Here is a 27447-nt window from a genome sequence, read left to right as displayed (position 1 = left end):
CGCAGCCATCATGGTGTCCTTCCAGTCTGGGGCTCCCACCGACCCCTGTCCCCACTGACTTTTCAACCTCTGAGCCCACGCTATCAGCATGGAACTAATCAACATCCTCAACATCTCCAAAACTTCCCGCACAAATGGAAGTATGCAGCGGTCAGTTCGCTCCTGAAGAACCCTTCCGCCAACCCCAGCGACCTAAAAAATTACAGACCCATCTCCCTGCTCCCCTTACCTGCAAAAGTACTAGAGAAAGCCATCAACCAACAGCTCACCGACTACTTTGAATAAAACCACCTGCTTGACTCCTCACAATCAGAATTCTGGATCAACCACAGCACAGAAACTGCACTGATCGCAGCCACAGATGACATCAGGGCACACATCGACCGAGGGGAATCGGCAGCCCTGATCCTCCTGGACCTCTCTGCAGAATTCAACACAGTCTCCCACCCTCCTCAGACTTCACAACATAGGCATCCAGCTAAATGCCCTCAAGTGGATCACCACATTCCTTTCAGACCGCACCAAAAGCATCTGCCTTCCCCCTTCACCTCGGCACCTGATTACTTCACCTGCGGCATATCCCAAGGATCTCCCTCAGCCCCACCCAGCTCAACATCTACATGACCCCCCTAACTTACATTGTAGGATCCCAAGAACTCAACATAGTCTCATACGCACACAACACTCAACTTATCCACTCACTCAACAAGGACCCCCTCAACACGAAAGCCAACTTCTGCAATGCCATGACCAACATAGCATCATGGATAAGGGACAGCTGCCTCAGTCTAAACACAGACAAACTGGAAGTCCTGATCTTCAGGAAGAACACCTCTATTTGGAACCACAGCTGGTGGCTTCCAGAACTCAGACTTGCACATTCTCCATCAAACCACGCACTGAACCTCTCCATCATCCTTGACTGCCAACTGTCCATGAATTGACAAGTAAACTTGGTCTTGTCCTCCTGCTTCTACATTCTCCGCATGCTCTGCCGCATTTTCAAATGGATCCCCGCAGACACCAGAAAAACCATCATGTACGCTCTGGTCACCAGCCACCTCGACTAAGGCAACACTCTCTACGCTGGAATATCCTCCCTGCTACTCAAAGGACTCCAAACTCTACAGAATACCACAGCCAGACTCATACCAAACCTTCCCAAGTGTGCAAGCATCACGCCATACCTCAGAAACCTCCACTGGCTTCCCATCCTGAAGAGATGCCAATTCAAGATCCTCACACTCGCATACAAAGCCCTTCACAACCAAGCCCGTCCTGCATCAACCCTCGTCTGAACTTCCAAGTCCCCACTAGACAACTACGCTCCACCTCGCTCAACCTCCCATGCACCCCTGCATCTATCGCAGCAGAGGCTGCTCCATCTCTTACATAGCAGCCAAGTCCTGGAACATCCTGCCCCTCCACCTCCGAACGACTCCCTCCCTGGCGAACTTCAGAAGGAGACTCAAAACGTGCATTTTGACTGAGACTCTGCTCCATCAGCACCCAGATACCCTTAGGGCACTGTCTCAGTGCTGTGCTTTACAAATCTGACCACTGATTGATTAAGTTACTGCTAAACTCAAGCCCTCAACCCCACCCCTTTCTCTATCCCCCACCCCAAGTAAGGGCTTCCCGTCAAGGTCAGCGCCCAGTGCGGTCGCACTGCCCTAAAGCTGACCCTGCATTTAGCATATGTTAAGTATAAATTGAGGCACTGTTACATTCTTAAATCCTGTTGAAGCTGCCCAGACTACCCCAGTGTCCTCTGCCCATGATTGAAGATGGGTCAGGAGCTGGGCCGTACTAACGTGAATGGGCAACACCTGTTGTTCGGCTTATATATCAAAATGCTAGCAATACCTATTGGCTTTTCCAGGACTTGTGTAAAATTGTAAGATTTATCACTTTAATCCAGGATCAAGGAAAGGTGTTCGTTCCTAGTGTTGCTAAACAAAATGATTTGCAGGGGAGAGCACACCTCTTCACAGTATTTATAATGGCTGTTGTGAATTCTGTTTTCCTCAGGACTTTTAATAGAAATATACAAGTCATTCATGGTGACTGAGTGTCATTGAGAAGGATATCAACGTAATGGTGTTCAGACTGTGTGATACAATTATTATATAAGCATCGGGGACTGGAGGCTGAGAAGGTCCGGTCAGTGCCATTCCTAATTTCCCTGTGGAAAGGTCGACTCCTCCCAGTAGACACAATGTCATGTCTCACAGTATAACAAATGTGAAAGGTGTCAGCTGCCAAAAGCTTCAGCCAAAAACAAATTAACAAAGAATATAAGTGGTAGTAAAATCATCCTGGCCAAAGAAAAAAGCCCATTCAATTTGTCAAATATTCGTGCACTGAAGATTTCGCAAGCACTGCAAATTGCAGTGATCAGTTTGAATTCGAATGGGTCTCAAGTGCCCATCAAAAGATAACTCTATTCTGTAATGGCCATGCTCATTGATAAGTTATATTTCTAGAACTGAATATTGACATTCAAACTTGGGATAAATAAGCCAGGATGTTCCAATCCATCTTTGTCTTGTATGTCTAAGAAAACTGCCCCACAAGCTCTCTGATGCATCTGTTTTCGCAAATAACTTTTTAGAAGTGTAAGGATGGCATCGGTTGGTTGTTGAGCAATCATCCTCTTTCAACTTGGTCATCCCCAAAAAAGCACACCTTCTCACATTTTCCTTTTTCATAACACAAGTGCTGTCCCTAGTTATCTCTTCAAAGTTCTTAATAAACAGATGGCAAAGGTTTCTGAATCAAAGGAAACTTTGAGTCTATTTGACACTAGTAATTGAAGGGCATTCCAAAATTTCAGAAACTTGTGTTGGATCCATAAAAAGACCAGCAACATTCAATCTGAATCCAAAATGCCCCATCTCATCTTTCTCACTTGTGTACTGTGTGGTTTCAAGAATACATGATGTTGCTGAAGTCTTGATAGCTCTAGACTCATGTTCTTAATGTTCCACCAAATTCGTAGAAAGCACCAGGATGTAAACCATACAGAGCTATACAAACTAATTCAGAACACCAGAAGACACAGATTTGATGTAACACAGGAGAGTAGCTAGGCCATTCTTCAGCCCCAAATGGCACTGTGATAATTCAAAATGCCCATGTGAGGTGTGAAGACCCATCTTTCACTCATCACCCTCTTTAAGTGCAGAACCATAAGTGTCTCGCAAAACAAGCTTAGTGAACAGTCCAGCTCCTTGGGTAGGCTTCCCTATATCTTGTATTAGAAGCAAAGGGTAGTGATCCTTCATCATAGTTTGATTTAGAACCTCTACCATCAATGAATGGCAACAGCCCTGAGCTTTTTTGGATACAAAAAACGAAGGTGCCCCAGCTGGTGAACAAGATGGTACATAACCCCATTTTGCAAATTCCCCTGCAAGAACTCCTTAAGTGTCTCCTTTTCTATTTCAATTAATGAATACAAATATTGAGAGTTAAAAATAGTACCGGGTTTATTTGAAACGGAACAAACATATTCTCTATGAGGGAGTAATAAACTAAGACTGGCAAAAACTGAAAGAAGCATGCTACTGAGGGGCACTAAAGAAAGATTAGCCACTATGGGACATGCAGTGGACGGTCTTATCTCTTCATTAGGTTACTACTAACATCCTGAAGAGTTACCGTGATCATAGAAAAACAGGCACAACTGTGACGAAAAAGAAATTGTCCTGGTGGACCAATTGACATGTGAGTTATGACCCCCTCAAGAAGCTGCAAAATTTTCAAAATTATTGGCAGAGGCAATAACTTCAGAAGACAGCACTTCAGTATGATCTCCAAAAATTACTTGTAATGGCAACAAGGGTTCTTGAATCTTGCCTGAAGCCGGTGGAAAACCATCAACTATTCAAGTAACTTGGGAGGAATTTTTTACTGTCTTTAGAATGCTATTCCTCATGGCACAATCCTGATCAACAAACATTCCACAGGCACCACTTTCCAACAATAGTGACACGTTAATGATTTTCCTTTTTCTGTTCTCAAAGTAGTTGGTAAAGGCAACAAGTGGTTCAGTGTACTTCATTGATGATCGGATATTAGGAAGACAATGCACTTCCGTTTGCTTTTCTTTCTGTGGCACTGAATGGTTAAGTCTGGCTCCTATGCTGGCTTTTCTTTTATTCTCAAAGGACCTTTTACATATCCTATTTGCGTCACCCTACATCCTATTTGCATAGGGTTGTCTTGAGATAAAAGATCCCTGGATAACTCCAGTAGGGCTTGTGGGTGAACTCTGGTAAATCTGAAACGTTTCCTTGGGGCATCATTCTTCCTTTTCACTTGTCTTGTAACTTATTTTCAATTGACAGTGCTTAATATGTATATTCAGAAGAAACAGTACATTGGGAACATACCCCTTAATTCAGTCTCTCCTCTGTGAGTTCTCTCAGCCCAAGTAGTTTCTGTTGGCAGCAAACCAAAGCGAGTCACATAAGTCAAAACATCCATTTCACTTTGCAGGATATCACACAAAGCTCCTTCTGCAAAATACTCCAAACCAGGATGTTCAAACACCTTCTTAAAATCAAGCAGGAAGACATAGTTACTACCAGATAGGATCTGAATTCAGGAGTAGTCAAAGCAGGTCCAGTAAGGCAGATAGAGAGATAATCTTCCTTTATCTTGATTAAGCTGTGCAGGATGAAAGGAAAAATGCATAGTCAGAGATTTCTGAACTTCTCTTAATTTCCCACGATCCACAGAGGAACATGGGCCTCTGGGAGAAAATACTGGGATGTCAGTAGACCTAGAAAGTAAAGTCGGTTTTAACATCAAATTCTCAAGGTGTATTTGTTGTAACTCTTACTCTGGGTCCTTAAATGGATACATGGCATGAGAAATTTTAAGGAGTCATTGTGTTGCACTCTGTCAGTGGCTGGCTACAGAAAAGGTCCATTAGGTTTCCTTTTTGACTGTCCGAGGAAAGGGCAGCTACTCCCAGTAGCGAAGGTGTCACCCTGCATAATGTCACGCATACGAATTGTGTCAGGTAGCTTTTTACCAAAGTCCTAGTTGGTAGGAAAAAAACAAAATAGCAAAAAAAAACATCCTTGGCAGTCTGATGAGATGAACATTTTTAATGCAGTAGGAAAGGCAGACATCAAACTCACCCTGCCACCAGGAAGATTAAAGAGCCAGGCCAAAGATTCCACAAGATCAATCCAAATGGAAACAACTTTAAAAGCAAGGATAAAAAAACAGACAAGCATGCAAGGATTGTGACAAAAATAGGGAATTGATGTGTTGACGCCTTGTGATTTCCTCTTTGAATCTTGTATAAAGGAGGCAATGACATCAGGAAATAATCCCGCTTTATTCTGGATTGTGAAATTCCAATAGAGTTCTTGGGACAGTCCACCATCTTCAGAAGGGTGCTTGATATGCTGAACCATGCCTGATCCCTCAAAATCGTGGTGATGGAAAAAAACATGAAGGAAACTATCAAGTTCGACAAAGTTTGTCCACTGATTTCACACTTTGCACACTAATACTCAAAAGTTCTCGGAGAGCACCCTCTGCATGACTCCAGTCACTGAACCATCAGCACAACCCAGATCATGAGGGTGCCCAGCAAAGATCTGGATGTGACATCTTCACTATGCAGTGCTCACAGTCTTCTTCTAGTAGCGGTAGAGCCACGTTTGTGCCTAGGGCTTCCGGTAGGCCCTAGGCACAAATGTACCAGCTACCGTAATATTCCCTCCGATGCTATTTGTCGGTATATGTACACATGTACAACACCAAGTTCTGCAACAATTTGAAGAACTTCCACATTTTACCTAATTGTGCACTGCGGTGTTGTGATCAGGAGATGAGATGAGGTTTCACTCTGAGTATCCTAAGCCACCCTTACCTCTTGATACGCATTACTCAATCTTCAGACGAAAACAATACATTCACATTCCTGCATGACCCTTTATTTATTAAAATTGTGCCCCGGGTTCCCTTCACTTAGAAACTCTTCAATTTGCAAGACAAGCAGACATCACTGTAACTAAAACCTAATTTCCTGCTTTTAATTAAGAAAACACTTTGGTCACCGGAAGTAGTGTAAAGCAGTCTCTTCTTTATTTCACTGTGAGATAGGCAAACTTTATGATATATAGGTAACTGGCTCTGTTTGGCCAGATAATTTTAACATCCTTCTCCTGGAAAATATTAACACTAAGCCCTTTTCTGTCCTATGAGTCATTTTCAAGCTTTTACATTACTTGGAATAAAACCAAGTCTGGGAATGCTTAACAAGAAACCTTTTTATGAAATCAAGCAACCTTGTAGTGCAGTATAAATGCCCTGCCGTTCACGTACAGTGCTACCTTCACAATGTCATGCTGAGAATCCCTCAAATTGTCTCTTTAAATGTCCTTTCTTGCGACCTCCAGTGAACACGTTTTTTGTGGCTGAATTGCATACATATGTGAAAGTTCTCTCTGTGGATACTCTGTATCTTCCTACACACTCACACTCTCTCTTTGGTGAGATACTCTGTTTTATTTTTTTACTACCCAACCTTCATCACCAGTAGTGTCGGCACCTTCCGGCACTATGCTGTCGCGCAATAAAGACACGGCACACGTTACTGTGAGTTGTTAGTTACCGTGGCCGAGGTGGTTTGGCAGCGGCTACTGTCTTGGACACGACCTACTGTGTTGCACCATATCGCCTGCCTTCCCTCCCTCGGACACGCCCTTTATTTATATACCTAGCCCTGATGACATCAGGGCAAACCACTATTAGCTGCACAAACCTGGGGGGTTGGGGAGGACACATGGGGAAAGTAAGAACAAGACCCCTCCTCTCACACCGATGGTAGTGTCCAGTCACTGGTACGCAACACTACATTCCTCCTAAAAATCAAATAAAAGAACAACACATACACTATGGAGTCATCCATCAACGAGATGGTCACACAGTCTTATGGAAGGAGTCGGGTTGCTGCGCAAATTGTATTTCGTAGCACCTGACCTTCCGAGGTCAGGGCTCTGACTGAGATCACTGCAGGAGACATCATCGTGGACAGGGACCCGCCCTGTACCGTCTGACACAGGCAAGCGTCACCGACGGCATCTCCATCAGGTATGGACGCCACATTGTCATTCACAGTTGGGGAGGCTGTGTCCTGAGCGTCGCCGGCCGGAAGATGGAATCTCTTGAATAGAGATATGTTACGGGTGACGACATCAGCCCCCAGCTGCACCACGACAGAGTATCAGTTCCGACGGACGATGGTCCAGGGAACCATACCAAAAGGCATTCGGAACTTACTGCCAGATGATAGGTCCTTCAGCAGCACTGTATAACCAGCCTTGAGGTCTGAGGCCACAGCTCGTCTCCTGCGGCTTGCATAGTCGTTTGTTGCCAATCGTCGCTCGAGGACTTGGTCATGGTTTATAGTTGGAGGGACCCAGGACCAGTGATGTGGGATAGAGTCAACCACTGCTCGTCCGAAAACCACCTGTCCAGGAGCTCGGTTAGTATTGGAATGAGGGGTCCGGTGATAGTTGAGTAAAAATGAATAAATGGCATAGTCGCTGGTCTGACCACTAGTATGAGTGATGCGTATCACTTTGTTTAGGGTTCTCATAAAACGCTCCACTTCCCCATTGGCTTGGGGCCACTGGGGCGTAATCCGATGATGACGAATGCAAGTGTTCTTTAAGTACTCAGCCATTTCTCGACTCTGAAAGGGTGGGCCATTGTTGGTTTTAACCTCAGCGATGAGACCATGTATGGCTACGATTTTCTCCCTACGAGAAATCATGGTATGATCCTCCACCTCTGGATATTTGGAGAAATCGTCGATCACAACCACAGTTTGGTGACCATCTGGGAGGCTCCCAAAATCGAGACTGGCGACACCCATGGTGCATGAGGGCTGGGTTCAGTCTCAGCTGGGTCTGGTCGACTGGGCTCTCCAGAGGCTTGGCCCCACATGCATGATCTTACCACGTCCTCCACTTGCTCATCAATGAGAGGAAACTATACTTTAGATCTCAGGCGGCTCTTTGTCTTGACCATGCCCTGATGACCATTGTCAGCCAACTGCACCACTCTTGCCATGACAGACGACAGTATGACCAGTCTGCACCCTCTGAGCAGACATCCATCCGCATCCACGGTACGTTCATCTTGAACATTGTACAAACTTCCGAGAACGCGCTGGGAATCAGAATTTAGACCTAGCAGTTGTTTCTTCACAACGTACCATTGGTTGGTTCGAATAGCAGTTAACGCCTTTTGGAGGCACTTGTCACTTGCTGCAGCTTCGTCTATCTCACTGACCGAGAGAGGCAACAGTCTCGATCGGTCTGAGACGTACTTGACGTACCGCTCCGTCTCTTGGGCGTCATGCACCTCTTTGTCTGAAGCTACTCGCGGGTGTCTGGACAGATAGTCTCCTGCCTTCTCAGACCCAGGGCGATACTCCAACTGACACCTGTAGTCCTGTTTTTGGAGCATCCATTTCTCTATCTGGGGAGAAGGTTTTGACGCAGTGCCATTGAACAACGGTATCAAGGGTTTGTGGTCGTTCGTCACCACGAAGGGCCGTCCATAGACGTAGATATGAAAATGTCTACAACCCCAATGCACAGCGATTGCTTCTTTTTCTATTTGAGAATATCTTTGTTCAGTCTCAGTTAATGATCTGCTGGCATAAGCTACTATGAACCAGTCCCCGCTGTCTTGTTCCTGGAATAACACGGCACCTAGTCCTTTTGGACCCGCATCGACTGCGACCTTAGTCTCTTTACTGGGGTCAAAGTATCTCAGGGTGGTATCACTGGACAAAGCGTCCTTGATGGTTTCAAACGCTGTCTGTTCAGCCGAGCCTAAAGTCCGTGGCTCAGATATTTTGGTCAGATTCCAGAGTGGCTGGGTGAGAGCTGATAAGTCCTTGATGAATCGGCCACAGTAATTCACCATGCCCAAGAAGCTTCTAACCTCGGTTACACACGTGGGAGGAGGTGCATCTTTGACGTCACGCACTTTTGCTGGGTCTGGTGCAATGCCATTGGCCAAGAATACGTATCCAAAAAAATTTATTTTGTCTCTCAGGAATTCACACTTTCAGCGATGCAACGTCAGTCCAGACTCTTGGATTCTCTGTAATACGCCTCTGAGGCGGGACTGATGTTCAGCAATGGTAGGTGCGTGTATCAGAATGTCCTCACTGACATTGAGTGTCCCTGGTAGATCAGCTAATAGTTCATGTATCACGTTTTGGAAGACTTCAGCGGCACTAGAGATTCCAAAATTTAAGCATTTGTACCTCCTCGGTCCTACATGGGTGGAAAAAGTTGTGATGTATTGTGACTCCTTTGACAACACCAGTTGATGGTACCCTGATCGTAGGTCAAGTTTTGAAAATCAGCATGACACGCTGAGCTCACCAATGATGTTGTCGATCGTGGGTGTCAAATGGCGTTCACGTTTAATGGCGGCGTTAGGGAGGCGCATATCGACACAGATGCAGACTTCTCCAGGTTGCTTGGGTTTGCGTGCAACAACAATAGGCGAAACCCATGGCGTGGGTCCTGTCACTCTCTCTATAATGCCTGCCTTCTCAAGGTGATCTAGCTCTTTCTCTACTTGGGGTCAGAGGTGAAACACGATGCATCTGTGGCGAAGGGTGACAGGTTGCACTGTCCTGTCGATATGTAGTTTCACCTCTTTGGTCTTCAAACATCCAATCCCTTCAAATACTCCTCGGTACTGGGTCAGAAGCTCTGTTATCGACTCCTGATGTATGCTGAGTGCGAATGTGACTACCCCTAAGTCTTCTTCAGCTTTGCAGCCGAGTAGCATTACGCGTCCTTCTTCTGTCACATAAACCTTAGCTAGGATTGTCTTGGATTCATGGTTAATGGTAGTGTTGAACACCCCTTTCAGGGCAAGTGGTGTGCTCTGTCCGTAGGCATATACCTTGACTTTAGCTCTGGTCAGTGCTAGAACTGGGGTCATTTTGCAGTGTTCGTCTGCGGCTAAAATGTTGATTGAGGCTCCTGTGTCGACCACTGCCCGAACCTCGTGGGTGCCTAATTGGACTTGGCATTTCGGTAACTTCGTCGATAGATGAGAAGCGTTTCCAACTGTGAATATTGAATGAACAACGTGCACTTCGGCTTAGTCATCATACATGTCGCTACCGTGTTCAGACTGGCGTCCCGTCACGTTGATGGAAGCATTTCCGGTTCGAGGTTTGCTTGACCTACACTCCTTTACAGAGTGGTTTAGCTTCCCACAGCCAGCACACTTCTTGCCCCTAGCTGGGCATTCGGACGGTCTGTGTGAGGGTCCATCGCAGTACCCACATTGCCTTTGTCGGTGGCTTGTTTGCGCAGTATCTTGTCTTGCTCGTGGTTGAAGCTACTGTATTGGTGGCTGCTTCTTTTATTAGTCTCTGTAGGGCTGCTTCCATGTGAGATGCTCGGACCTTGGATAATTCTTTCGTGCATCTCATTTGTAGAATGTCGGGTAGGGACCTTCCTGACTCCTCCAGGATATGTTCTCTAAGTTTTATTGACGAACATCCTTGAATAATTTGCCCTCTTATCTCTTCCGCTTCGTCGGCGAATCTGCAGGTACTAGCCAGATCTCTTAGCCTCATGTGGAAAGAGTCTATTGATTCTTCTGCTTGTTGACGGGCTTGTCGAAAAACAAACCGCTCAGTCCGTATTGGCCATGGGCTCGAAGTGTCTTATTTAGGGCAGCAATTAAAGTGGTGTGTGTTTTGGGGGCATCTTCAATTAGGCTTTTAGATATTTTGTCTTGGAGCAGAATTGCTATATCTTGTATTCACTGTGCTGCTATCAGCACAGACAGTCTTGGTGCTGAGCTGTGTGGATGCAAAGTCACTGCTTGTGGCACTCACCGGGCATCTGCAGACACTGATGGGCGTGGTGCTGTGCTGGGAGGTGGGTCACACGTTGAGCTGTTGTGCTGTGGGCTTAAGTCCGCATAGATGCCCCTTCACAATGAGGAGTAGTAGCTGGAGGCCCGCTGCAGCAGATGAATCGGCCTCGTTCAGAGGCCTCTGCGGATAAGACACAGCAGGAGCAGCTCAAGGGCCGAGCAGGGTGTGGTGGGTGGGGCTGACAACATAGTCCGCACCAACAGCAGCGTGTTCAGGCCAACACACGCAGGCCCGTCACTATGCAGGATCGCTAGGCCTCCGCAATCAGCAACAGCGGCAGGGATCCTACGGTGAGGGTGTGGCAGGAAAACAACGCCTCCGCGCAACAGCCCACATGGCACGAGCACCGCGACTTCAAGCGGCCGCCACGGGGTAAGACAGGGCGGTGAGTCGCACCACATACCCTCATCGCCAATGTAGTGTCGCCACCTTCCGGTTGTTAGTTACCGTGGCCAAGGTGGTTTGGCAGCGGCTACTGTCTCCGTCACGACCTACTGTGTCGCGTTGTATCGCCTGCCTCCCCTTCCTCGGACACGCCCTTTATTTATATACCTAGCCCTGACGATATCAGGGCAAAGCACTATTAGCTGCACAAACGTGGGCAAGGGGGAAAACACATGGGGCAAGTAAGAACAAGACCCCTCCTCTCACACTGATGGTAGTGTCCAGTTACCAGTTGCGTCATTGGAACGCGGCACTACAATCACCCACCATTTCTTTCCTCGCTGTGTCTCAGTCCTACCTCAGTTTCCTAGGTCACCTAAGGAAAAGAGGGCCCTAATAATTACCTCACTGCTGCCAAAATATGGAAAACTCATGGTCACCCGGGTACTACTTGCCAAGGGGTCCGCCTCTCAACCTGCAACGCTCAAACTGAGGAGGGGTGCGGATTTCACAGAATCCTTTGCGTGAAAAGGTTCCGTGTAGTAGGGCATAGAACAAGCAGCTTCTCAAGCCAATCTGGCGTCAAAGGAGAACGATTAAAGGCCCTGGTACTATCCCTTTCTAAAATCCCATTTAAACGTTACTGAAATAAGTACGAAATGTCCCAGCCATGAAAAGCGCATTAATTTTTGCAGTGCGCCACATGGATTTGGGGCACTGTAAAAAGCTGCGCACACTGCACAATAGGTAATTAAAAGCAGCAGGCTTGGCAGACTCTCGACATCCTCCTGAGATGCTGAAGAGGGCACTCTGTAAATAAAGGCACGCTACGCCGTTCTGTTTGCATTGTCTGCTATGTGTGTCTAGCAACTGCCATCTCTCAGCAGTCGCCCTGGCAACTGCAGACAGTCTGACCCAGGGCGAGGCAGGGCGGGAACCCTGGCCTTAAACACAGGATCCACATTTCGTTCTTGGCGGCTCAAACAAACCCCTGGACCATCGAAGAGGAAATGCATGTTGAGTTCTCAGATGAGCCAAACTTTATAATTTTTTCTGGATCTTCTATGGTTGCTTATTTTAAACTGAGTAAAGAATAAAGTGAACTGAGCCAAATTTAAATTCAGATCTGTGGATCATATGCCCATTTTCTGGCATGTATAACATTCATTCATGGGGTGTGGGCTCTTTTGGGGGAAAATGGAGTGTGGAAAGGAGCTTCCCTCGTTGCTGTCTGAGTGGCCTAGTGAGGGGTCGGTGACTTGAATTGAGCCGTCTGCTACCGCAGAAGGAGACTGTAGAGTGTGCCCTCCACTGAGGCGTGGATGAAGGTTGGTATGTGTGCCTCAGCGGAGGGTTCACAGGTAAGATCGAGTGGCCAGGCAGATGCAGCTTGGACCATACACAACACATTCACTATTGTACCAGTGAATACAATCTTAGAATAACTGAAACACCACTTTTAGCGCTAACAGACCACCCACAAAAAGGATATGCAAATAAACTCCAATATATTCCCATTTCCTGCAAAAACAACTCAAAATTGTGTAGAGTGCCACTGTAGATGCCTATCAGAAAGACATTCCTTCGCTGAATCTTATCCTGGGAGTGCAATCCTAACCTTATAGTGTTTGCTGATGATGCCCAAGCGTGCAATGAAGTTCTACGTGGATCGATGGCAAGAAAATAGTAGGAAATGCTCTTCTGGAATGGTCAGTTCCCCTCTGCCAAGAGCTGTGCAGCTGTAACCTCTAGGATGTGTTTACTCCTGATTGAGTCTATTTAAACTGGTATGTCTAGTATGTGCCAAAGGGCAACCAGGGGAGCCTGGGGCACCTTGCTCTTATACCCCACCCCAGATGTAGAAGTGGACTTGCTGGCACCTCGTTCTGAAGGACTTGCCTGGCTTTCCCGATCTGTGGGAAAACCACCATGAATCATTTGTGGGGGCTGGCACCTCCCCCCGCACCCCGAGTCCCAGTCCACACCTTAATCCAGGGTACAAATAGATCCACTCATGCAACGAGAGAGGGGGCATTTGGTCACCAGGAGCACTTCATACCAAAAGCTAGGTTCCCCACACACCCTGGCATCCATATCACTCTTTCTCGCAAGGAAGAGACTGTAAGGGAGGAAACAGTCCTGGTGCTCAAGGAAGTGCAACACTGTACAAATGAAAATAGTGCAATAGGAGTTACAGGTCAATGCCATTGACAGGGAGCACGTCTTCCCCCATGCAGAAATCCAAACCACTGTGCCAAAGATCCTCTAAGTTATCTCAAAAGGGTGCCTCCTACTTTCATATCGACTAATTTTGGAGCCGCCTATTAGACAATAGGTGCTGAAAGCAGCTTTCAGTGTCACATAATTTTTCTTGACTAATCATATTGTTTTTCTAAAATAGTGTAGCAAATTATTTTATGTGTTTCAACTAAGCAAAGTGTCGCCTTCAGAACAGCAGTTTGGGCAAATCCAACTTATATATCACAGATGCTCATTGAGGCTGCATTCAATCCATTTAAACCCAGGTGCACAGAGAAGACACTTTTTCAAGCACAACCTCTGTGATGCGCATTGTTGAGCAGACACCCAAATGTTTAGTAATCGTCCATCTTCTATTTGTAGTTTAATTCTGTTACATGACTGAAATAGATCGGTGGATTCAGGCTTGAATGAACAGTGACTGTTCCACATGTAGAGATAAGTTGCATTAAATTTGGCAAAGGGCAGAGATTTATACTGGCTGTAGAGCCAAAGATGTGACCACAGGGAGACTGAAACCAACATCTGAGGCCTTAGCGCTACTCACACAGAGCATTTACCTTCCACCACGTTGTGCCCATCATAGAATGTATCTGCAGCCAGTTTGTTCCTATTAGGTGTTGATGGCCCACATATCTTTCTCTAGCGTGATCTGCACCACTGAAGGGCACGTTGAAGTACAGTGCACTATGGCTGATGTTGGTCTTTCTCTGCTCCGGTTTTTTGCTGAGTGAGTTACTTTGAGTGGGCAGAGCTATTGACTCCATGGATAAGGAAAAAAAGATCTAGGTACCTAAGAAAACCAACAACTGATAACTAGACATCCTTGCATGAGCTAAAACGTATAGGCAGAGGTAGCTTTCTGGTACTAGAAGGTCTCCTGTCATCACACAGATGCACGTGGTTAGGAGAAGGCCTGCTACTTTCTTCCTGATGTTAGAGAGCCTTATCCATTCATGCTTCAGGGCCATCATGTTTGATCCATCTTAAGTAGAGATGCAGTTATTGTTAGTTCTTCTTTAGCTTATAGCCAGATTGCAGTCTGAGCTGGAATAACTACTGAGTTATCCCCCTTAATTTGTACTACTTTAATAGGGCTCCCTGTATAATCTAACACAAAGTTTTAGAGAACCGTACATAGAGGCAATGGTGTCCACTACAAAGGGATTCACAGTGATGAGGTATATCAGACTCATGTGTTTGCAGTAGTCCAGACCCCAGGGAATTATTTAGTTAAACCCCTTCCACCCATGTGATTGGCAGGAAAGCAGAGTCATTGACATCTCTCGTGCTTCTGCACATTTTTACAATTTCTTGTGTTTGATTCTGTTTAGAATTTGCAGTGCCAGGAGAACATTTTGACGGCATCCCCTAAGATGCTCCTCCCTGCTTCTAGTCCGCTGCCAGTGGGGACACCACTGTCCACACACCACCAGATCCAGCTCCTGCAGCAACAGCTCCAACAGCAGCAGCAGCAGACGCAAGTGGCCGTGGCACAGGTAATCGTTTGATATCCTTACCCTGGGAAGTGCTTTATCTGTTGTTTGAGGGATCTTTGCCTATTTCTATTGGTCCGTGTTATTCGGCGCACCATCTACTACAGTGGTAGACATTCTACAGCCTGGTTGACATCCTTTACACAATGCACAGGTTCATGAAATGCTTCCAGAAACGCCAGGCTAGCCATTAAGTGCTCATTAGTAGGAGGAGGCTGCTTAGAAGAAAGTGCCACCGAGTAGATATGCCCCAAACATTGGGATCTGGTCAGAAACCGTTCTCTGCAGCTAGTATGTTGTCTTAGCTTTGTTTTTGCTCTTTTTGGAATCCTAATCAAGAATCCCTTTTATTATTTGCTATGTTGAGGCATTCTGTGGGGGTGCCTTTTCCCTTGCTGTTGTGATGACTGTGTGCGCTTTGAATGCCAGGCGAGCTTTGTAGGTCCCTAAATTGCTGGGCAAGAGAATAGGTGTGTGTGTGTGTGTGTAAGTTGTGTAAGGCCTCCAAAGCTTCTGCACTCCACAGTGCGTCTAAGTAAGGCTAGAATGTGAATCTGTGACATTTCTTTGGGATTTCCATTAGTGATTTAAGGGACAGTGGACGAATATGGTGGTGTTCCCACTATCGAATGTTATACCACTTGTTGATGGCCATGAACCTTAGGTACAGACTCACTGGTAATGGCCTATAACGAGGGAGAAGGCATTTAGCAACCGTTATTGCCCAAGGCAACATAGCTACACAGATATTCAATTATTCAACACTGTCGTAAGTTTGTGTGTGATTGCATCAGTAAAGTGGGTAATGGATCCACAGCCATATTTCTTTGAGAATCTCTTAACTACAAAAACTGTTCACCGTATCTGTACTTACGCTTGGCTGATTGTGCGTTCCAATGTATCTTGCTATCTTCGAATATACCCAAATAAGGATAAATGCTTGCAAGTTTTAGATTTGTGGAGCCGATCTTCCATAGAAACCCCAGGTGTTTTGCAAGCACGGCACATCCTTTTACTTTTGCAACATGTATTACTAAACTGCTTATTTTGTAATCGTCCTCATCCCTGCTTAGTTGTTGTTGGGGCCCTAACTAGGGTAGCAATAGAATTACCAAATCATCAACATAGGCCATATTGTTCACTTTTACACCGTCCAGTTTGATGCTAAGCCATTTTCATGGTCTAAAAATTCAAAAAAATCCACAAAATATAATGAAAATTAGAGGCGCTGGCATCTGCATTGACATTGCCAGTGTAGGTGGCAAGGGTTCCATGTGACATTGTTACAAGTTCGATCATCACTACTACTCTATGCTCCGTATCTTCCACGCCACCTCTAGAAGTCACCTGATAACCTTCCTTTGCCCTTCTCCACAGGTTCATCTGCTGAAGGACCAGCTGTCTGCCGAGGCGGCAGCGCGCCTGGAAGCGCAGGCTCGCGTGCACCAGCTCTTGCTGCAGAACAAAGACATGCTGCAGCACATTTCTCTGCTGGTCAAACAAGTGCAGGAGCTGGAGCTGAAGCTGTCGGGACACAATACAAGTAAGTGACACAGCTTTCTTCTGAGCGCTAGGATCAGTGCAAGAGCAAGGAGACCAATCATTTTTCCAGGCCAAGGTTAGCGCAAGATGGATGCCAGGGGGTATTTGTACCTTCTGAAAATCCTCTAAAATCTGAGAGAAAGTCAAACCGGTTGTATAAATTATAAATGACATTCTCGCTACATTGGTGCTATAGAGATGTGTGTTACATTAATAAATATAAGATGCATTGAGGATCAGATTTATTGCATATTTTCAGATCCCTCAAAAGGCTGAAACACTGGCAGATTTTGTGAGCAAAGTTAAATTTATGTCATGCGCCAGATAATTCCGGACAGGGGAGGCGGGCTTTTATGTGCAGAGCAGTGTGTGCAGGCGTGTGTAGCAAGCAGATGTGTGACAGCTGTTTGTCTTTGGGCTCATGGTTATCAGATGTTTCTGGAGGGAAAAGAGTCCCACAAACTTTTGTGATGAGTTTGAGGATGCATGAAGTGTGTATGTGACAGGCCCACGTGCACCAGGCAATGTGTTGAGGACACATCGGTGGTGGGCTGTCTACGGAAACATGGGACATGGGTGGTAAGTCTGTGTGCTGATGGTGCACACATCAGAGGATTGTGTCTGAATGGTCGTGCGGGCTGAGCTATGTGTTTTAGATTATCCAGTGCTGGAGCAGACAAGGAGGGTAAACAGATGCTAGGAATGAGCATGAACTGCACTTGGATGGTAGGTTGTGTGTATGCGAGTTGGGGTACATGAAGTGGTCTCAAGAGCACAGGGGTGGTCTGATTAGGAATAGGGGTCGAGGACGTGTGTTCAGAGGAAGGGAGTGATGGTGGATAGGTGTCTTGTGGGCATTTCAGTGATTGAGTGTGTGTGTGTGTGTGAAGGCACACGGTTGGTAGAAATGTGCGGATGGCAACTGGGTACATATGACTATAGCCTCCTCACACGTTCGCAGCATGAAAGATCCCCTATCTTGCAAATATATTATTTGAATGTTAATAGTTATGTCATTTTTGCCTTTTGTTATGTCCATGTTGGAAGGTGTCATTTTTAATTTTGTCTGTAATGTCATCTGTGATATCATCTGAAGACATGGGCAGGCACTGTGTGGTAAAGTTGTGTAATTGACATAATTAGAGCATTTTGTGCCTTTGAGGTTTTACTCTGAATTTGTGCCTATTAGTCGGGTGTACCGGAATCACATCGCCTATTCATCTCATTGGCCATCAGTATAAGTCCCAGAATCTGAGTGGTATTAACATCTGCCACAGGAACTCGGTGGCCAGTGTTGTCCAATGCAGAATCCTTAACATCGATATCGGTTCCATAATCACCTCCCATATGTGTCAATCTCGAATCTATGCAGCAATTGTCGGTATCAGATTGTTAGTGACTACTTTAGTTGGTTTTATGTACATGTCTAAGTAACTCGGAGTAAGCAGGAGGGTCAAACACAATGAACCCACTGCACTCAGAAAAGGGTCTGTCTATGTTGTGTATCCACTGTGGGCATTCTAACTGGGTGAAGAGAAAGACGGCTTCTAAAGCCAGAACAAACCATGATCTTGTCCCATCGATACAGCATGCTTCAAAGTAGCACCATGGCTGCGGATGGATTGGAGCACTAGTGGCAACAGCCCAGCACTGAAGGAATGGCTTGAGTTACTCAGCTTGTAGTGTTCACTCTTCAGGGTCACAGTTTACATTGGCCTACTGCTGAAGTATGCACACTTGAGTTGGGTACAGTTATGCAGCATTGGCCATGATGATCGCTTGGTGTCATTTGCCTCGCCAAAAAACCCATGTTACTCTATGATTCCACTCTTACACAATCAAATCCTATGAAATAGTTATTGAAAATTCTTTCTTTTCTTCCATTTTAGTGGGGTCTCAAGACAGCTTACTGGAGATCACGTTCCGCTCCAACGTCCTTCCTGTGCTGTGCGACCGCACCACGCCGCGTCCAGAGGACCTCCCACTGCCGCAGCTGAACGATGGCACCGACTTCTCCCAAGCCTTCAGCAGTCCCTTAGGTATTGGAAACTGCTTAGTTAAACTGGAGTGTTTCCATTTTCTGCCTGGTGACCACCAAGAATCTCCAGACGAGATCCTTGGCAGCCTGGAGCTCTTCAAGTTCCGGGAGTCAGGAATTGCTTCAGAGTACGAGTCCAACACAGACGAGAGTGAGGAGCGGGACTCCTGGTCACAGGAGGAACCCGTGCGCCTAATGAATGTCCTGCAGAAGCAGATGATGGGAGATAGCCTGGAAGATGAGATTGCAGTATAGGCACAGTCGAAAAGGGACATTGTTAAGGTGCAGTAAGCGTTAATGGGATGCACAGCAGATGGTATATTCTCTAAGGAAAGACTGAGAGTTCAGGGAATTGAAAGAATACCTCGCAGACCAAACGCCTCTCTGAGTCAGGGAAGCAGAGAAAGAGTTAGTTGTAAGTCAGGCATGAGATCCTTGTCGGGCTGTGACATGGCTGATATGTGACAGGTTTTTACCAATACTATGGGGCTTATGAACAAGGTGTCCTGTCGGGGGAACAAAAAAACAATGTCCCACTTGCCTAATGTGGCTCTGGGTTCATAACAGAGATGGCATAATGGATTGCCAAAATCAGTGAGGCAGATGCTAGCCTGATCCAGTGTGTGCCACATGTAATCTGAGAAGGTTTCTCGGAAACTGGTTGGGTGATACCATTCAGTGATTCAAGCAATATTGTGCTCCCTTCAAAAAAGCAAGAATTGTGTCAAGTTTTCTCCATGGTTCAAACATGTGAAGAAGTTTTGGTCTGTTTTTTTTTAGTTCAATATCATGTCCTCACTTACTTCGCTTTTGTGAGATGCCACCATGTTGCAAACCCTCAGTCCATAATTTGAAGGAAAAAAAGTGCCAGGGTACTCAACAGGAGGCAATTTCAGGTTGCACTACTTATTGCCCATCCAGTGCTGCCAATGACATACCAACACAACTGCTAACAATCGCATTCCTACAAATATCACAATTCCGACTATACCAGGACCCCAAATCTATAAGAATGGCTTTGTTTACTGGTATTAGTTATTTTAATGTATATTTCACTTATAAACAACTGTTGTTGTGCTAATCTCTAAATCAGACTCACAGGGCCACCATGTGGCAGACTGTCATGCGTGCCAGTGTAGGCAATCAAGTGCCTGTGACCAGCACCAGAAACCACCAGCTCAAATTAAGCACTTTGCAAATGATAATTTCATCTGTGCAAAACCTTTAATCCCCAGGTCCTGTTAACTGAGGAAACATGTCTTTTGGTGTCCATGCACCCTCTGTTAGCGAGAGTAAAAGGCTGGAGTGCCTCTCAGACCATTGGAGGAGGCTGCAGGTTTATTTATTCCTGGACTTACTTTGTTGTAGTCCTTTCAGGAAGTTACATACTTACTCTCCTGTTGAGGTCATCTGGAGGTCCTGTGAGATAAATTCCAGTGGCTAAAGGTTTATCTTAGTCCATGGCATCTGTAAGTTCTTAGGTCAGTAATGTAGTTGACTTTCGTAACTGAAGACAACAATGACTTGGCTCATCAAGTCCCAGAGCATTGCCTGGCCATCAAGGGTACAACACTTTGAGCAGGCAGCAGGTCACATACTTAAGGGTTCAGAGCAACAATATGGATGTCCTCTGTTGTATGCAAGTAATTGTTGCATTACCCTGTAAATCTCTGCATGGATTTTTAAGGTCTACGGGCCAGTTGATGCACATCACTCTACCATCCCTGATGCATACCGCAGCAGGGCACTTACATCCATATTTATGCTACAGCAGAGAGGTCATCCTGAGAACAGTCACAGGGAACTTCCAGCATTTCTGCATTTTTTTACCATGGCGCATATAATTGCAGGTATCAGTGTATGCAGGGTTGCTCTGGGTGAGGGACACCAGGCAATAGAAAGGGTTTCTCTGGTGGAGCATTTGACAAAATAGAAGCCAGCAGTTATTAAAAGATGGTTAGGAAGGTCCTAGAGCTGAATTGAGGTTTTCAGTGATTAACTGGCAGCGCCATTTTCCCTCTTCTTTTGTGACAAATTAGACTTTAGGAGTCTCCATCTTTGTTGCAGAAGAACTGTTTAGTTGGTTGATTAAGATATGCTATGTAAGCAGACGGATGCCAGCTGGGTACTAATTATTATTGAATATTACGCCCATAATCTGCTCCTGGATGGAGAATAGAAATGGTGGGGTCATTTGGCAGATTGCCAACGACTGTTGAGCCAGTTTTCATTGCTGAAATGACTTGCAGTCAACCGAGCTGTTAAAGACCGGAAAAAGGGACATGCAGTAAGGGAAGAGATCAAGACCCCATCCTGATTTTAGGACCAAGGACAAACCATAATCATCCCTGGGTCATACATGGTCAGTGATAACTGACTATTGTCGACCATGTTTTGATAACACCTTTAGCTGGGAAAACTATTGTTTTGGGCGTCTGAAGAGCATAAAAGATGGTGGAGGCATCTTGAAGCTATCCGCTGGAGAGGCAGGTACTGTTATCAGTAGTGGTTAATTCCGTGAGGTATATGATGCTCATTGGGTGGACAAGTTTTACATGTTTCACCAGCTCCTGTGAAGGTTAGATAGCAACTTTGGTGTAAGGGACTGCTAAGAATTGTTCTGTTTTAACTGCTTTCTTCACTCCGCTCCCTTCACCGTCTAGGTTTCCCAGCTTTGGGATTGAGTTGCTAGGATGGGAGCAGACCAAGTGGGATACAGAATGTAAGTCAGTACTTTGGCGAAGTGGCATCTAGTGGCTTGAATCACATCATTTTATCACAATATAAAGTTGATGAACCATATGAGCAGCTATGGTTAGAGAAAGGTTTCAGTCCCAAGAGGTTCCAACGCTGCAAGAAGATCTTAGGACAGTTATCTAATCATGCTATTAAGTCTCTGAAACTGCCACTGTGTGGTCAAAATATTCAAATGTCATGGCAAGGTCAGGCAGGAATACCACTGACTCCTTGCCCTGGTCCACAATACAGTGCGAATCACAAAGGAGGTAGGCCACAGCCCTATGTGTGTTGTGCCAAGCCTTTATACTCAACTAGTGGTTTAATGGAAGGGAATGGGTGCTTGATGTGTGTAGAAGGCTGCATTGCGATTAATTCTTTAATAAAGTAGGTACTACAGATGGACATTTTGCCAATGAAGTCACAAAAGTCTAGGCTTTTCTTTTTCAAGAGAAGGGTTTTAATGGCTTGTGTGAATTCAGGAAGTATTTAGCTACCTGTCGATTGTTGTGCACAGTCAGTGTTGGAGGCTTAGACGGAGGTGCTGCCTGCCAAATGCTAGTGGAGCACAATTCTGGAGCAAACAGTGAGGTCCTGGTGGCAGAAACAAGAGTCTCAATACCTCCCAACAAGGTCAGGACGGAGTTCACATTTGCATGGACAGGAGCATCCTGTGACCCCATCAGGATTATTGCTCTATGGACAAAGATGTAACAACCAGTAAGGTTTTAGTAGTGATGCGGTTGTGAATATTGTGGCATGTTTCTGATGGTGAAATTGGATTATAATGTGTGAACTCTGAGTTTTTGGTTGAACATGGGGGTCATATCTTAGTGTGCCTATTTTGTTTATGTGACCTGTACCATTTTGTAGGAGATGTTGATGACACTGTTTAGGATTAAGGTTTGGTATATTTGTGCAGATCTCTTGACAGTGCTGATCTCCTCTATGCCCAATCTGGGGTATTGTTGTGTGCGCAACTTGAAAGGGTTTTAGAATTCATGATGATCATCGGTCAAACAAGTGCTATAACTGGGGTATTGGAAGGATTCAGTACCAGGACTACTGCAGACAGTCTGTTATTAAGAAATTTTATTATGGTAGATGGGCCGGTGAGATTTGTGAGTCTTGGTCTGATTATTAGAACACTACGTGAGTTAGGGCTGATCTGGGGAGAGGAAACATTGAGTGGTCACATTCAGTCACATTCAGCATCTCTGGAGTTGACTTAATTTGAAGACAGGCCCAGTGTGAATGGATTCACAACCCTGTCAAAAGCATGATCCCCCAGTTAGAGAGCAGGTGGAGGTAGCAAGGAGACTGTTTGATGACCACTTGTACTTTTAGGGGTAAAGTGGCAATCCCAGAAATTAAAATCCCCTGCTGGTATAAACTGAGGTCCTTAAGCTAACAGGCTACACCTCAGTTCACCTGATACATTAATGTATTAGAACAGAGTTGTGTGATACAACAGCTTGCTAAGGGGAAGGTGGGGATTCCCATGTGGTTCAGTTTTTAAAATATATGGCGCAAGTCAACTGCCTTGCATGGTCCAGTGATCTTTTGCACAGCAAAGTCGTAGTAACTGATATGTGCTACATACATTTCAGCATTCCAAGCTAGTCATTAATTTGACTTATGGAAGTACTAAAACAAATAATTTCCTAAAGATTATGTGTATGCTGGAGGATTCTCTTGAGAGCCCACATATGTTGCAAAATGCCTAAAAGTGGATAGTGCCTAGCTGGCTGTGGATGAGTCACACAAAGACATGACCAGTGTGAGCTATATTTAGTTATTTAAAAAAAATCTTTAAGCACATAGAGGTGTCTGCCTTTGGTCTCCGAGCTCAGGACCCAAGCTCAGGCTTTTAACAGGCCAAACAAAGAATTTAACTTAAAATATGCATGACACATATTTACAGTCCTTGTATGTAGATGTATCCTGTGTGGAAATAATGAAAATCTGCCATGGCTGTGGCCCTTGTAGGTCAGTGTTGGACAATGAACACCTCTCCCTCTGTGTGCTTTAAATTAAATAAGCCTGGAGTGGCTCTGTCAAACAAACCTGTTGCGAACAAGATAGGTAGAGTGGGCTTTGGGTCCTCCTCTTTCACCCATTCACTTTCTTCAACCAGCCTCTTTTAGCCATTGGCTTCAGACTTTCAGTCACATCCTGGCTCAGCCCCGTGGAGTATTCACCTCACATCTAGTGTTATTTGTTGTTTGGTGTTACCTTCCGCCTGCACTGGAGTGCTTGTATTGAATTGCTTGAGGGAAGACTTTACAACAGTAGCCCTCTGTGTCCACCTTGCTGACTCCCTCCCATGTGACTAGCTCTAATGTGCTGATGCTGCATGTGCTATCTCATTAAATACACACCTATTAGCTGTGCCAACCCTTGTTTCAGTAATGCAGCTGCAATCTAGGATACGCTCCCAGAGAACATCAGAAAGACCGAGAATCTGTCATTTTTCAAAAATGCTTCTTTTTGTTTTTGTTGTGGGCCTTCTTTCAACTTTTGACCATTCTTCCAGCTCCTTCAAATCCCACTCGGTTTCAACCGCTATTTAAACGTCACAAAAATAGCACTTCCACTGCGGTCTCCCCCTTCAGTTAATTGATTGGGAACGAAATCTGCAAGGTGCCAATGTCTTGTGAATCAAACCCGGGTTCCGACGTTCCTCTTATTAACAAATGTATGGCGAATAGTTTCATTTCAGAGCGGCAATCTATGCGTCTGTTTTTTGCTTGGTGTTTATAATTTAATTTAGTGTAAGTGCCAACTTTCTCCTGCTTCGACAGATGCATGTAGTCGAATCACTTTTACGGCCCTCTCTGTGACACATACGTTGAAATGTAATTACGGAAAAATGAAGGGACGTTAAAATACAGTCCCACCGTGCGCTTAAAATGCAATGTATTGCTGGCCACGCACTGGAAGCAGAAAGGTCAAGCGCGCGCTCGCGCGGTTTCCGCGGCCGTTGGTTAATTGGTTTCCGGGGTTTTGTTGTGTGGTGAGTGGCCGCGGCTGGATTTCCAGGAATCGATGGGCAATTTGCTGAGCTCAGAGGCCCTAAGGAGTATCTCGGGATGAGTGACAGCCAAGGTGAGCGCGAGCGCGAGCGCACGGGCGGCCTCTTGAAGGAGAACATTGTGTTCAGTCGGGAGAAAGGGGTCAGTCTGCAAAGTGACTTGTAAACAAGTAAGCATTAAGGACCGAAAGACACTGCGCCGCCGAGGCTCACTGGGGATGTGCAGAAAATTCTGAGTGGATTTTAATGCGGGGGGACACAGGAAATGCGAATGTATCACTACATAGGCACATCGGAGCCGCCTCCACAGTTCTTGGATCTCACAAGAAACTGAAAACCTACTCTCTGCCCTGGCTCGGCAATGCAGCACCCGCTTTTCAGGTCCAGTATAGCCTTGCGGGTCAGTTGTGCGCTCTACAAATACACGACATAGCACAGGTAGATTGACTTAGCAGTTGTAGACCTGAGCAGTGGGGTTGGATATCAAACAAGGGTCTTGTTAGACAGTAAAAGCCTTAACTTACAAGGGGGGACTTACCAGTCATCGAAAAGGAAGTCTAGGCATTCAACAATGTCCATCTGTGCACAACTTTCAAAACTAGGACTTAAAGGATACCTCACCAGTCATAGATGTGGGCCTCCAACCTTTGCATGACTCTAGATAGAGGTCGATAATGGCGACCAACAAAAATCTGACATCTACTGCATTGCCTACTGCTACATCATCAATGTAAGTGTATATTTACTATACCTAACACTACATCTACTAACCTAGACCTACCAGGGGATACCAGGGGCAGATCAGTGTAGACGGTACAATATTTTCATTGGCTTATGTCCATTTATTTATGTGCTTCAATACAAAGTTTTATGGGGCAGCTCTTCAAGCATTGATAAGGTACCGCCAGACTGTTCTACTGCACCCCCAGATCTATTCACTCAAACAAAAGTCCTCATCAATGTTCCATGATGGCCTCTTGGTTCTTTGGGCCTACATTATGATTCTAACTCATCCCCCAATTTCCCCTCCAACACAGAAGACAGCCCTCCACTACCACTGCCCTGTAGAGTGCTAACTAATGAAGTTTGCACTTAATAAACACTGATACATACAGGTACATTGTTCAGCTGTGCACCTTGGCAGGACATGTTCAGCATTCATTTAATGGCCATTCCCAATATATATATATATCTGTGTGTGTGTTTAGGTGTGTGCATGCACACTACTTGTTACAATCCTGCTAAATCACGATCATGACCTTCACCCCCCCTCCCACACACACACACCTAACCCACACCCACAAGTTTCGTGACCACTCCGCCAAGCTTTATCGCACAATGTGGCACACTCCCATTTTCGCACAGTTGATTTAATTTTTTTGCGACCAGAGTAAACAAACATTTTAAAACTTTTTTTTTTCTTCATTTTTACAGTGGGCCATAAGTCATTACCTACGGACATGACTATAATTTTTACTTCTTTTTAATTATATTTTAGTCACCTTAAGTGACCATTAATAGTGCAAATGTGCAATGAAGGCAACACAGTCCGATACAGATAAAATAACTAACTGTTAAAAAATGCAGGTGAGTAAAACTACAGGCTTTCCCAGCAGTGTATTACAATTGAGTACACACCAATGCATTTAAACACCAGTTTACCCATCGAGTTTCCCTGAAAACAAGGTGCCTGTGCGAAAGGTTTGTGTTTAATGCATGCACAATAGATCGTCTGAATTATTTAAAAGTGATGGTTATAGACCTCAACCCAGATATGCTACTATAGGTGTTTGGAAAAGGGTGTAGTCAAAAGGCAGAAGGAGGTGAACAATTTTGCTAATCATCTTTTGAACCGCTCTTCCTGAAAGCGAGCAATTCTTGAAATGTGTGATTAAAAGCCTTGAGATGCTCAAACCGCACTATTCGTGTCCCCAAAGAACAATTAGCAGAAGCAGTCCCTCAGATATGCTTTCCAGTCTGAATGTATGACCCCCCACTGTGGAGTTTCGAGGAAATAAGAACTAAAACTGGGGAAATGGAACTAAATCTGGCCGAGATTATATCAACAGTAGGAGGATACCTATTGTTTAGTTATCTCTGAGGTGAAGTTTTTTTTAGTCTTTTTTTTTTTAGTGAGGAGCCAGAGTACACCAAGTGACTGAAAAAGGTGTTGGGGTGTGGGATGCTGAGCTAGTCATAAAGTATGTGACTCCGGTCTAGTCATATAAGGGTGAGCTTGAGTGGATCCATTGTTCTTCCTCACTTAGTGAAATCTGAATTTGTTTCGAGTTAAGACTTGACTACATTATCCACCTGGATTGTGACATTGAGAGAATGTGAATTGCACTGTCAAAGAAAGCTGAAATATCTATGAGAATTAACGTTTAGAGGAATTTGGGGTCTGTAGGGGAGAAAATGTCATCTCAGACCGAGAGCAATACGTTTATGATGTTCTATTTGGATTGTCCGCTTCATGGCAATCATCAACTGGGTGTTCAAACTCAACAAAACGTTGACGTTTGTAGACTACCACTTTTTTAGGGTCTTTGAGTTGGGAGGAAGCCTTGAGGTGGGATTTCAGTTCCTAGGTATGGTTCATCCAGGTATGGCTTTCAAGGTATGCGGCAGTTGTTTGAGGATTCTGGGTATCATACCTGAGGTTATTGTTGTTGACATTCACCAAAGGTGTGAAAGGATTTTTGTGTATTCCTTGAGAAGGAAGCTATTGGCTGCATAGTTTGAGACTTTGGCTGGGCAGAGAGCATGGTGGAGAGTGTTTTGTTGGTTTGGAAGAAAGGGGACGGAGGAGCACAGGACACTGGTCAGAGGAGTTCAAGGTACAGAAAAGGACTGAAAAAATGGGAGATGTTTTCACCTTTTGTGACCTGTGATTCTATATGAAATTGCTGTATGAATTTTAGAAGTTAGGTTTGGAAAATAAATGAGTGTTTTAGTGCTGGTGGATTTGAGGAATTTTTAGATGTTGTTAAAGTCCTATCTT

The 27447-nt window shown here is 45.1% G+C and overlaps 1 protein-coding gene across 4 annotated transcripts in view; it reads left to right on the top strand.

Moving 5' to 3' along the window:
- NOS1AP (nitric oxide synthase 1 adaptor protein) overlaps nucleotides 1–27447 on the top strand; it is a 768603-nt gene that overhangs the window by 638921 nt on the left and 102235 nt on the right. For 2 of the 4 annotated variants that reach the window (XM_069232106.1, XM_069232105.1), the window contains exons 8-10: nucleotides 14935–15099; nucleotides 16474–16639; nucleotides 18528–18677. In XM_069232106.1, coding sequence (XP_069088207.1) covers nucleotides 14935–15099; nucleotides 16474–16639; nucleotides 18528–18677 — 481 coding nt within the window. Of the gene's footprint in view, nucleotides 1–14934; nucleotides 15100–16473; nucleotides 16640–18527; nucleotides 18964–27447 lie in introns of those variants that run through there. The other 2 variants (XM_069232108.1, XM_069232107.1) reach the window with 1 other exon arrangement.

Source organism: Pleurodeles waltl, chromosome 4_2 (assembly GCF_031143425.1).
Source record: "Pleurodeles waltl isolate 20211129_DDA chromosome 4_2, aPleWal1.hap1.20221129, whole genome shotgun sequence".
Lineage (NCBI taxonomy): Eukaryota > Metazoa > Chordata > Amphibia > Caudata > Salamandridae > Pleurodeles > Pleurodeles waltl.
This window is presented reverse-complemented; position numbering and strand designations above follow the sequence as displayed.